Source organism: Mandrillus leucophaeus, unplaced genomic scaffold, assembly GCF_000951045.1.
Source record: "Mandrillus leucophaeus isolate KB7577 unplaced genomic scaffold, Mleu.le_1.0 Scaffold208, whole genome shotgun sequence".
NCBI lineage: Eukaryota > Metazoa > Chordata > Mammalia > Primates > Cercopithecidae > Mandrillus > Mandrillus leucophaeus.
Genome location: NW_012102121.1, coordinates 3385421 through 3396799, shown reverse-complemented (window position 1 = coordinate 3396799; position 11379 = coordinate 3385421). Strand labels below are relative to the sequence as shown.

Sequence of the window (11379 nt, the reverse complement as noted above, 5' to 3'; positions counted from 1 at the left end):
CGGATGGCGCTGGGCCCCGCGGGGTGCAGCTCTTCCCAGGATGAGTCCGGGCGCAGCCCTTCCGACCGCCCCGGCTGCCCTGCCCCATTCACCTACATCGGGTGCGTCTGAATCCGACGTGCACCGCCCCCCTGCGGATGGTCCCAATTCGCCTTCCTGCCCCGCTTCTCCTCTCTCCCTCTCTCGGTCTGATATTTCCTTCCCCTTCTCCCAGGTTATGCCCCTGAGTCCTTACCAGCTCTGATTCTGGAACACCCTCTCCCCTACCTGCGAAACACCCCGCTACCCAACAGAAACCACCATGGTTGCCCCCTCAGCTCTGCACCTCCCTCCTCTTAGGGATGCCTTCCCCAGGGGTCTCCCCCGCGGACCTGTCCCCTCGTCTCTACATTCTTTCCGGGGGCTGACTGCCCGCATCCATCCCACTGTCCCCCTAAGGCCGCACAGCCTGCCTGCGATACTTCCTGCTCGGCCTGCTGCTCACCTGCCTGCTGTTAGGAGTAGCCGTCATCTGCCTGGGAGTGCGCTGTGAGTAAGGCTGTCCCCACTTCCCACTTACACGGAACGACTTTCGTCCTGACTTTCCCCGCAAAGCTGACCTTCCTCAGCAGGGCTCATAGTCACTACCACCACATCCTTAGCTTTGGGTTTGGTTTCCTGCCAGGGCTGTTGTCTTCCTGAATTGTCCTCACCTAATCCAGTACCTCCTTACACTTTAGGCAGTCAAATCTTGTATTTCAGCCTGTGATGCAAAAAGTTGCAAGAAGGAGAAAAAGGGCTGATGCTGTAGTCTCAGGGCACTAGGGCAGGGCTGGAGAAGACATCCACCAAATCTCTGTGGCCAAACAGATCTGCAGGTGTCTCAGCAGCTCCAGCAGATGAATAGGGTTCTGGAAGCCACTAACAGCAGCCTGAGGCAGCAGCTCCACCTGAAGATAAGGCAGCTGGGACAGAGCGCAGAGGATCTGCAGGGGTCCAGGAGAGAGCTGGCGCAGAGTCAGGAAGCACTAGAGGTGGAACAGAGGGCTCATCAGGCGGCCGAAGGGCAGCTACAGGCCTGCCAGACAGACAGCGAGAAGACGAAGGAGACCTTGCAAAGTGAGGAGCAACAGAGGAGGGCCTTGGAGCAGAAGCTGAGCAACATGGAGAACAGACTGAAGCCCTTCTTCACATGCCGCTCATCAGGTGTCCGCTCTGGGGAGAGGAGAGAAGGGAGGGATGGATTGGAGCAAGGAGATACTAGTGGAAGGGGTCTATCACCCAGGGGCCTGTGAGGTGTTCAGGAAAGGGGCAGTGAACCAGAGTGGTGGCTGACATGAGCTGTCCAGCTTTGGCCAACAGAGAGAAGGACCAAGCTGCATACTGGATTTAGGGGGACCCACCGAGCTCCAAGGCTCATCCTGTGGGGTACAGGAGGATGGCAGCCAGCAGTCCAAATCACACTGTCCAAGGTTTCTTCTTGTTGATATCAGTGACAAAGATCTGGAACGCCCCCAAATTTGGATGTGAACTTGGCAGTTTGCACATCTTTCTAAAGACAGGGTCCTCAATTTTCATTAATTTTCATTATAGCTGAGATCTCCCCAAAGGGTAAGACTAACTGACTGACATGGAGTGCAACCTGGTGGTGGGGCAAGGCAGTGAGGCTCTCAGCACTCACAGTGAGGTGGAGCCTGGAGTTGTGGTGTAGGGAACTAGGATGGGGTGTCCATTCATTTTGAAAGCAGGACCCCAGCCAGTAGGTGGAGATGGGGAAAGGGACACATAAAAGAGGCAAGGCTGTGTCAAAACAGGCTGAGGGTCTAGGCAAGGTGCCAGGCCCAAGGGGACTGGGGTGTTTTTGGGCTATGATCAGCTTTAGGCTCTGTCTAGCTTGGGGTCATCTGGTCGATCTCCCCAGGCATAAGACAGCAAGATTATGTGCAGACGCCCCTTGCCCTCATTTCCTTAACCTGAACCTCTGTGATCATCAGTTCCATGCCAGGGCTGCCCATTCTCTTAGCAGCACCTTAGACCTCTACATCCCAAACTGCTCTTCTGGCAAAAGGATGGTTTCAGACTTCCACTCTGATCACAGCTGCCCACCACTCCTCCAGGTTTTCTCCAAACTTTTTTGATCTCATTGAGGCCTCCAATCTGCTGACTCCCCTTTTTCTCCCTTCCCATCAGCTGTCTCCTGTCCACACTTCTCTCCCTACCTATCATGGGTTTGGAGCCCATCACTTTTACTACTCACTTTTTTTTTTTTTTTTTTAAATAGAGACAAGGTCTCACTATGTTTCCCTGGCTGGTATCGAACTCCTGGGCTCAAGCGATCCTCCTGTCTCAGCCTCCCAAAGTGCTGAGATTACAATCGTGAGCCACCGCACATGGCTCACTTGCTTCTTTGTTCCGTTATCCTTCTAGTGCACCTGATGGGCAAAATTTCAACTCTGGATGAACCCAACTGCCCACAGTCAGCACCAAGGTGTGACAAATTGTGGAATCATTTTGCTCAGTGCCACTGAGACTGTAGTCTCTCAGCACTGCCTGGCAACCTCTGCAGTGGTTAGCTTGCTCTCCATAATAACTCCTTCTCCCTCACTTTCAGCACATGCCCTCACCTTCCACTCTGAGAGGAATTCCCTCCACTTCCCATCACCAAGTCTATAAATCCATTTGGATTTTCCCCATCCTCATCTTTTGCAAGGATAGCTGCAACAACTTTCTAAATGTTTTTCCTACTCACTCCTCTCCCCGCAGTCCATTCTTCATATTGGAGCCAGGGTAATTCTTTACAAAAATCTGATCATGTCATCCCAATCTAGAGCATTCCAGTTAATTGATTACATAAACAGTTATGGAATACATAACAGATAATATGTTCTAGCACTGTGCCCAGGCACTTGGGATATAGCTAGTGAACAAAATTCCTCTGTGTAAAATCCTACACTGACTTTCTCTTTCTCATAATATAAAAATAAAAAATCCTTAACATAGCTTCCAACACCCCTGCCTACCTTTCAGTGTTCCACTTATCCCCTCACTTTCTTCCATTTGGCCATACGGATTTCTTTTCTTTTCTGTTCTGTTCTTTTTTTTTTTTTTTTTTTTTGAGGTGGAGTCTCACTCTGTGAGACTGAAGTGCACTCCCAGGCTGGAGTGCAGTGGTGTGATCTCGGCTCACTGCAACCTCTGCCTCCTGGGTTCAAGTGATCCTTTTGCCTCAGCCTCCCGAGTAGCTGGAATTATAGGTGTGCACCATAGTGCCTGGGTATTTTTTGGTATTTTTAGTAGAGGTAGGGTTTCACCATGTTGACCAGGCTGCTCTTGAACTCCTGACCTCAGGTGATCCATCCCGCCTTGGCCTTCCAAAGTGCTGGGATTATAGATGTGAGCCATTGTGCCCAGCAGGGATTTCTTTTTATTCCTTTAAGTTGCCATAGGACAGTAACTCAAGGGAGTAGCAGGGTGGGGACATGAGATCATGTAGAGAGAACAGAGGGAGCTAGTGGGGAGCGAATGATTTTTGAATGATGAAGGTAGGACTGATGGAACAAAGCAATGGAGAGAGGTGGTCTGGGGATCAGAAGTGCAGATTGGGATGTAGGATGTTGAAGAAAGAGGGATATTTATTTCTTATGGATAGTCAGGAAAAGAAGAACAGAGAAGAGAAATTTTGAGGGAAATGGAGAGAGCTCAGTTTCTGCAAAACAGGACCCAACATTTTTGGCTTGTAGGAAATTGGAGAGGGAAGGAGGGGGCCAGTGCTGGAGGAGTGGAAGTCTTGGATGTGCAGTGGGGGGTGCTTTAGGGAGTGGAGGAGATGGGCCCAAGAGATGTTAGGTAAAGTGTCAGGGTGGACTGCAATTGTTCAGAAATTGGGGTAATAAAATTAGCCCTATTAAGACAAACCTCCTAGATTGCTAAGAAGTAATGTTGTTGAATGTTAAAGTCTTTTTACTAAGTAAGAACAGGTACGGTGTTTCCAGGGGATGCAAAAGAAAGAAAGATTGCAAAGATCATAGAAGTCCATGAAGGTGCTGAGATTAGCCCTAGGAGAATATTGTTAGCAAAAGATTGCTGAGTAGTTACTTTCATCCCAACTGTTGCTGCTATCACACTCTTTCTGCTTTTTAGACACCTGCTGTCCGATGGGATGGACAATGCATCAGAAAAGCTGCTTTTACATCTCACCTACTTCGAAAACTTGGCAGGAGAGCCAAAAACATTGTGAAACTCTGTCTTCCAAGCTGGCCACATTCAGTGAAATTTATCAACAATCAGTAAGCATATCCTTACTCACAGACTGTGGTGGGTACTATTTGGTAAAGGGACATATGTCATCAAGTCAGGAATGGCAGTGCATACATGGCTGGGGTGGCCATTCCTTTTCCGTGGAAGAAACTGAGAATCACAATACTCTTGACCTCTGAGCTTGGAAACAACCTCTGCATCTTCTCAGCACAGTGGTCCAGGCAGCCCCTACTAAATGATTAGAGTTGGCATGAGAGTAGAAACTTAGGAACCATATCTACATTTTTTTTTTTTTGAGACAGAGTCTCACTCTGTCACCCAGGCTGGAGTGCAATTCCGTAATCTCAGCTCACTGCAACCTCTGCCTCCTAGGTTCAAGCAATTCTCCTGTCTCAGTTTCCCGAGTAGCTGGGACTACAGTCACACACCACCACACCCAGCTAATTTTTGTATTTTTAATAGAGACGGGGTTTCACCATATTGGTCAGGCTGGTCTCTAATTCCTGACCTCAGGTGATTCACCTGCCTCAGCCTCCCAAAGTGCTGGGATTACAGGTGTGAGCCACTGCACCTGGCCTCTACTTTAATCTGTATCTCATCTCAGCTTGCTAGTCAGCTCCCTGGGCTGCTTGACAGGTTCCCTGACTCTTGTGGCCTCTCAGGCAGAGAGGTCCCACACCTGGTGGGCTGGATTGTAGGGATTAGTTCCTTGGGGCCAGAACAGCACACACAATGACTCCCCTCCAAAGGCTGGCAGAGATTCTTACTCAGCTGGAAGGCAAATTGAGCACTGAGCCTGCATCTGCAGGGTGGCACTTGGTGGATTCAGGGACCAGTTACCAAAGAGCTGTCATATATACAGCCCCCTTGCCGAAGCTGAGGCCTCCCTAGGGCATACATTTTCTTCTGTATTTCTCATCACTCCCCACATATCTCTGGTCTCTCTGAATCTCCCCTTAGCGTTCTTACTACGTCTTAAATTGGCTGTTGCCAAATGGTGGTTCAGGGAATTCATACTGGACTGGCCTCAGCTCTAACAAGGATGAGAAGTTTACTGATGATACACAACACACTAGGTAAGTTTGTTCGGACTCTGGGTATTTTCAACTTCATAATCCCCTCCATAAAGACATGGTAATCAGATTTCCTCCCCACCTGCTTCCCTCAGAACTCTCCCATAAATCAACACTGTAATTGCGTATTTGTCTGTTTTCTCTATTTGATTAATAACTTCTTAAGGCAATCTTATTCTCCATTCTATTTCCACCTAGAAGTCCCTGGCACATGCTTTTTTGTTTCAGTAACTACTAGGTTGGGACCTATGCTAGCTTTTAGGGGGAGACATTACGGATTTAGTTAAGGCTCCACAGCTGATGACAGCAGCATTTCTCCATCCTTTGACAAGGCCACCCAAACTGAGGTTGTACTTTCTCAGTAGCAGCCACTCGAGGCACTAGAGCTGCCTCAGTGAAGTAAGCAAGGGAGCAGTGGGGGTACCATCGAAGCTCCACTTCACTGTGATCAAGGGAGCAGTGGGGTACCATTGAGGATCAACCCTAGGGACCCTGAAACAGGGTGGCAGCCTCCTTATGTTCCCTAATTGGCCTTCCCATCTTTTTTTTTTTTTTGAGACAGAGTCTCACTCTGTCGCCCAGGCTGGAGTGCAGTTGTGCAATCTCGGCTCACTGCAAGCTCCGCCTCCTGGGTTCACACCATTCTCCTGCCTCAGCCTCCCCACGCCCGGCTAATTTTTTTTACTTTTAGTAGAGATGGGGTTTCACCGTGTTAGCCAGGATGGTCTCGATCTCCTGACCTCGTAACCCGCCTGCCTTGGCCTCCCACAAGTGCTGGGATTACAGGCATGAGCCACTGCGCCCGGCCTGGCCTTCCCATCTTTATGACCTGGAGTGATTTTTCCCTCTGCTGGTTCTAAAGCCTGTTTTAGTTGAACTCCAGACATCTGTCCTGAACCATGCCCAGATGTGGCCTTAGGCAGGCAAAGCGAGTTAGGACTTAGGTTTTACGCAGGGAAAGGGGAGAGAAGGGAGGGTGGGATAGGAGGGGTCCAGAGCATATCCCAGCTCTACCTTATTACTTTTTAGGGTTTATGTTCAAAGTTCAAAATGTACCAAGGTACAAAAAACTTGGTCATGGTATTGGACAACGGAGACAGAGGCATGTGAACGTTCTCTTCCCTTCATCTGTGAGATGACAACTTTCAGATTTCCCGATTAGGACAGCCCTTTACACTGAACTGGTAAGAGTGAAGGATGGGGCCAAGGCATGGGGAGTCCAGGGGCAGAAGGACTCAGAGCACGGACCCAGGGGCCCGAGGGAAAACTTGTACCTGGGATGAAAGTTCCTCCACAGCCTCCAGTTGCTTGGTCTGCTTATGTTAGGATGGGCTGGGCAGGCAGAGGGACAGGTAAGGCCTAGAACTTAAGGGAGGCTGGTGATGTGGCTGTCGAGAACTGAGGGGGAGATGGGGTGAGCGGGATGAGGGTTCAGTTAAGTCAACCATGGAGCTCACAGATACTTTACTCTTCCAGACACTCATGCCAACAAGAAACTGTGCCCCTCCTTCCTAACCTGAGGCCTGCGGGTCCTCAGACCATATCCTCCCTGTGTTCCCTCATTCTGGGCAGTGTCCAGCCACCAGCTGATCCACACCTGACACTTCCAGCCAGCCTGCTGCCTGCTCCCTCTTCCTGAAACTGGACTGTTCTTGGGAAAAGGGTGAAGCCACCTCTAGAAGGGACTTTGGCCTCCCCGCAAGAACTTCCCATGGTAGAATGGGGCGGGGGAGGAGGGCGCACGGGTTGAGTGGATAGGGGCAGCCCGGAGCCAGCCAGGCAGTTTTATTGAAATCTTTTTAAATAATTGCACGTGTTAGTCTCATGTGTCAGCAATGCTGTGTCTGGTTCAGTGATCCCCATGGGAACACGAGCCGGGGATTGAACTGGAAGTGCTCTGTCCCTCGAGTCCATGCTGGGGCTCCCCTACACAGGGAGAAGAGCCGGTCAGCCCATCTGGAACTGGCACTGTCCAGCAAGTGTGCTCTGTTCTTACAGGGTGTCCTGAAGGCCAAAGTTGGAGGCCTGAGACCACAGGCTCCACTGCTAAGAGCGTGCCCCGGGCAGTTGCAGGCTGGGTGTGGGTGGCTTGGCATGGTGCCCTCGGTGGCAGAGGAGACTGCCCGCCTCACAGTTCAGGTTGCGGTAGCGGGCAACAGCTGGTGTGGGGCGGGGGCACATGGACAGGAAGCCAAAGCTGAAGGGGCCGAGGCAGCAGCCAGGACAGGGCAGCCCCTCATCAGGCTCCCGGGGAGCTGAAGGGGGTGGCGAGGGTTCTGTCCGCTCCAGGGCTGCCGCCCGGGGCAGGCTATGCTGGGCCCGGTTCCAGGGCTCCCCAGCCCAGCCTTGTGGGGAGTTCACCACCACAGCTGGGGGATTGTTATTGAGGACAGGTCCTGATCTAGGGGACCAGGGTTGGGCGGCCGAGGAACAGGTGCTGATGAAGTTGTCTGTGGCCACGGCCAGAGGCAGCTGGGGCGCTGGTCCTGGAGGTTCCGGCTCAGGGCTGCTGCCCTCACACTCCATCTTCTCTTCAGCCGAGGGGCCCACGGTGGGAGGGCCAGGACCTGGAAGTGCTGTCTCCATACGGCGGGGGAGCTCAGGGGATGAAGGTAGTGAGCGGCAGCGGCGGGCAGGTGTTCCAGGCTGGACCAGCATCTCCGGGGTGGTCACCAAGGGCAGCTGAGTGGAGGGGAATGGCGATGGTGGCACAAGAGGCAGGACTGGCTTGCTGGGTGTGTCCAAAAGCTTGATCTTGCCACCCCTGAGGTCTTCCCGTAGTGAGAAGGGGTTGACTCGAGTCAGATTGTCCCCCCAGTTTGGGGTTGATTCTGGTGATGGGGGCAGGAAGAGGTCTGACCGGCTTCGGGAAAGCCGGGGGTCTGGCCTAGGAAGCGTAGCAGAGGGACCCCCTCTTGGAACAGAGCCTGTAGACAGAGAAGTCTGGAATCACTGTCCTCAGCATTTGATCACAGCTCCTTGAGGGCCTTACTATTCTCCAGGAGGCTGGTGGGACTAGAGCTTGAAAAAGGGAGTCCCACCTGGTGCTTTGGAAAGGGGCGATGTCATCTCCAGGCCCCTTTTACTTGTTCCCCTCCCCTCCCTCAAGCTTTAGCATTAGGAAACTGTCTTCTTTGAGATGTCCTCCCACCCTACCCCAGCCCGACCGCCAGCCTTTTCAACTAATAAATATATTTAGCCTCCTCCATGTCATCTCTGAGTTTTAAGGATGAGAAAGGCCAAAGGACTTAAGCTGGGTCAAAGTCATGCTCACTTACCCTGATTGTGTGTCAGGGGAGTCCTGGTGAGTGGGGCTGGCTCAGGCAGCTGCTCCAGGATCCATTCCAGGTGCTGGGTAATTTCGGTGAAGGGGGCACGGGTGCTGGGTTCCAGCTGATGGGTAGAGACGGGAATGGCTTCACTCAGTGCTCTGAAACAGGGTCTCTGAGTTTCCTCCCATCACCTGGGTCCCATAGGGCAGCCATGGCAGCTTATAGATGGGGGCAGGGTGGGGCGGAAGGGCTGTGAGGATCTTACGCTGCAGCAGTGGATGGCCAGAAGCAGAAAAGGCAGTGGACAGTCATCCCCCACCAGAGTTCGGAAGGCAGGCACATCCAGGCCAAAGTCCTGTGGGGACAGAAGGAGGGACCTCCAAGTCAGCTTTTCTTGGGTTCTCCTTCTGCTCCCCAGTCAGAACCTCAACCTCTAGGGAATCCTCCTTGGTTATGAGCCGGCTAGTCTGGAGTTCTTCCTTTGCAAACCTGGAGACATTCACCTCAGTGCGTGGTAGGTAGTCAGGGTCTGCAGGTACTCGGGCGATGAGCTCACAGAGGACAATTCCGAAGGCAAAGACATCAGCCTGGGGGTCAGAGATAATAGTGTCGTGGAAGAATTAACAGTTTTCATTTCAGAATTTTGACAGAATATAGCTGAATTTGGTTGAGGGTGGGGGATCTTGACAGTTTTCATGTGTTGGAAGGGTGCCTGTGAGGGGCAAAGGGATCTTGGGGACTCCTGAAGATCTGGTAGGGTTGTTTTGGGGATGGATGGGGCTTTATGAGAATACCTCAAGGGTCTCAGAAGGCCTTGGGGATCTGAAGGGTTGATGTCTCACCTTCTCATCATACAGCTCACCCCGTAACACCTCTGGAGCCATCCAGTATGGGGAGCCCACCACAGCCAATGGCTCCTTTCTTGCCCCCTCCCTGCAGGGGCAGGGGCAGGGTGGTCAGAAACATCCTACTGAGGCATCTCCCCCAGGGAAAAGGGGATGAGGTGAACTCCCTTCTCTCCCCAAGGGAAACATCGCTGGGGCTCTGGGGACATCAGATAGGGGCACTCTGGGAGATTTGGGGGGAACAGGGACATTCACCTTACCTATACACAGGAATCTTTTCAGCCAGCCCGAAGTCACCCACGACAGCGGTGAAGCCTCGATCTTCCCGTCGGACTAGACAGTTCTGACACACACACACATAGTATCCCCAAGCACTCATCACCTTCTGCCCTCTGGCCTCCCAATGTATAACCCAAAGCCCTGTCACTCCAGCATAATCCCAACCCTCTCTGCTCTCCCAGTTTTTCAAGGCACTTCAATATTGCAACATCACCCAACACTCCAAACACAGGGTGCTATTCAGTCCCTCCGAGCACTCCCCTCACCCTGGTCCCCCAATATTCTCCAATGCCTCGCCACTCCAACATCCTAATATATCTGTTATCCACATTCCAACGTCCACAGGACAGTTACAACCTAATAGTCTCAAACCCTCTTTCATGCCTCCACCCACCCCACTAGCCTACCTTGGATGTAAGGTCCCGGTGAAATACACCTTTGGAGTGCAGGTACCGCAGGCCTCGGGCAATGTCCAGGGCCAGGCGGAGCCTGACAGGCCAGGATAGGGGTTCAGGGGAGCTGAGCAGCTGTTCCAAGGTCCCCCCATTCATATACTGGTGCATAGGAGGAGAATGGGAATGGATGTCAGACTTCAGTCTGTATTCTAGGTCCCCCACTTATAAGCTAGGGGACACCCCGGAGGATCACAGAGGTCAGAGGGGTAAGATTGTGCTGCAGGACCCTCCATCCATGTTCTAGGGTTGCCCTGTTCAACTCAGTAGCCATTAGCCATGTGCAACAACTTAAATAATTTAAAAATTTTTAAATTTAATCAAGTTGACCCACAAAAAAAATCTAAACAATTAACATAATTTAAATTTAACCACATGTGGCTAGTGGCTACTGTATAGGACAGCACAGATAGAGAACATTTCCATCACTAAAGAAAATTCTATTGGACAGCACTATTCTAGGGGATACAGAGAATAAGACCAGCTGAGGCCTTTTATATGTGGTTTGCCTAAAGGGAAGTTCAGGAAAGCCTCCCCTGGGAGGAGATCCTGTTGCCTCTCACTAGTCCTCCGTAGATCCACCAGGCCTGTTCACTGCCTTTATCCTTGGGGGTGAAGGGGGGGTGGGAATCCCTCCTTCCTGGTCTATCCTCACCTCTGTAAGAGCATGCAGCTGTCCCTGGTGCACACAGACCCCCATGAACCTGCAAGAGAAGGGGGAAGATAGAAGGGTAGGCTGTTAAGGGCCTCAGCTCCTCCTCAGTTCCACTTTTCCCGCGGGATCTTTCCTTTTCTCTCCCGCCCAGCAAGCTGCCCAGAGACTGGGGCCGCTCACCTTAGGATGTTGGGGTGCCTGAGCCGGTTCATCAGTTGCACTTCTCGTAGTGTGTTGCCCCGGTTACTGGGGAGCTTGTTCATCTTCAGCACCATGACTTGCCCTGACTGTCGGTGCCGAACCTGGGGGCGGGGGCGGCCGGCGAGGGTCGGGCAGGTCGGGAGGGTCGCCCGAGTCTGGACCCTCTTCCCCGCACTCCCGGCCCCCTAGTTTCAGCCTCTGGTTGAAGGCTCGGTCCCGCCCCTCTGCCCTCTCGGCCGGTCCTACCTTGTAGACCTCAGAGAAGAAGCCGGCCCCGATCTTCTCCGCGCAGTGAAAATCGTCCACACGGGCCAGGCTAGACACGGCGCTGCGGAGAGCCCGGTAGGAGGAGGGGCGGCCGCGGCC

The 11379-nt window shown here is 52.4% G+C and overlaps 2 protein-coding genes across 3 annotated transcripts in view; one reads left to right on the top strand and one right to left on the bottom strand.

Moving 5' to 3' along the window:
* Positions 1 to 7145, top strand: part of CD72 (CD72 molecule) — a 16497-nt gene extending 9352 nt beyond the window's left edge. Inside the window, exons 4-9 of the mRNA XM_011980118.1 lie at positions 439 to 528; positions 850 to 1185; positions 4120 to 4265; positions 5197 to 5312; positions 6339 to 6493; positions 6786 to 7145. Coding sequence (XP_011835508.1) covers positions 439 to 528; positions 850 to 1185; positions 4120 to 4265; positions 5197 to 5312; positions 6339 to 6471 — 821 coding nt within the window. The 3' untranslated portion in view covers positions 6472 to 6493; positions 6786 to 7145. The remainder of the gene's footprint in view (positions 1 to 438; positions 529 to 849; positions 1186 to 4119; positions 4266 to 5196; positions 5313 to 6338; positions 6494 to 6785) is intronic.
* On the bottom strand, positions 7065 to 11379 carry TESK1 (testis-specific kinase 1). Of its 2 annotated transcripts, XM_011980119.1 has the most exons (10): positions 11260 to 11373; positions 10993 to 11114; positions 10813 to 10861; positions 10113 to 10259; positions 9687 to 9769; positions 9424 to 9514; positions 9085 to 9168; positions 8847 to 8936; positions 8588 to 8702; positions 7065 to 8236 (listed from the first exon to the last, which is right to left on the bottom strand). In XM_011980119.1, the coding sequence occupies exons 2-10, from the start codon at positions 11085 to 11087 to the stop codon at positions 7356 to 7358; spliced, it is 1635 nt and encodes a 544-aa protein (XP_011835509.1). In that variant the 5' UTR covers positions 11088 to 11114; positions 11260 to 11373; the 3' UTR covers positions 7065 to 7355. The 2 variants fall into 2 exon arrangements, with proteins under 2 accessions (XP_011835509.1, XP_011835510.1); XM_011980120.1 differs by lacking the exon at positions 9687 to 9769 and having other exon boundaries at positions 11260 to 11379.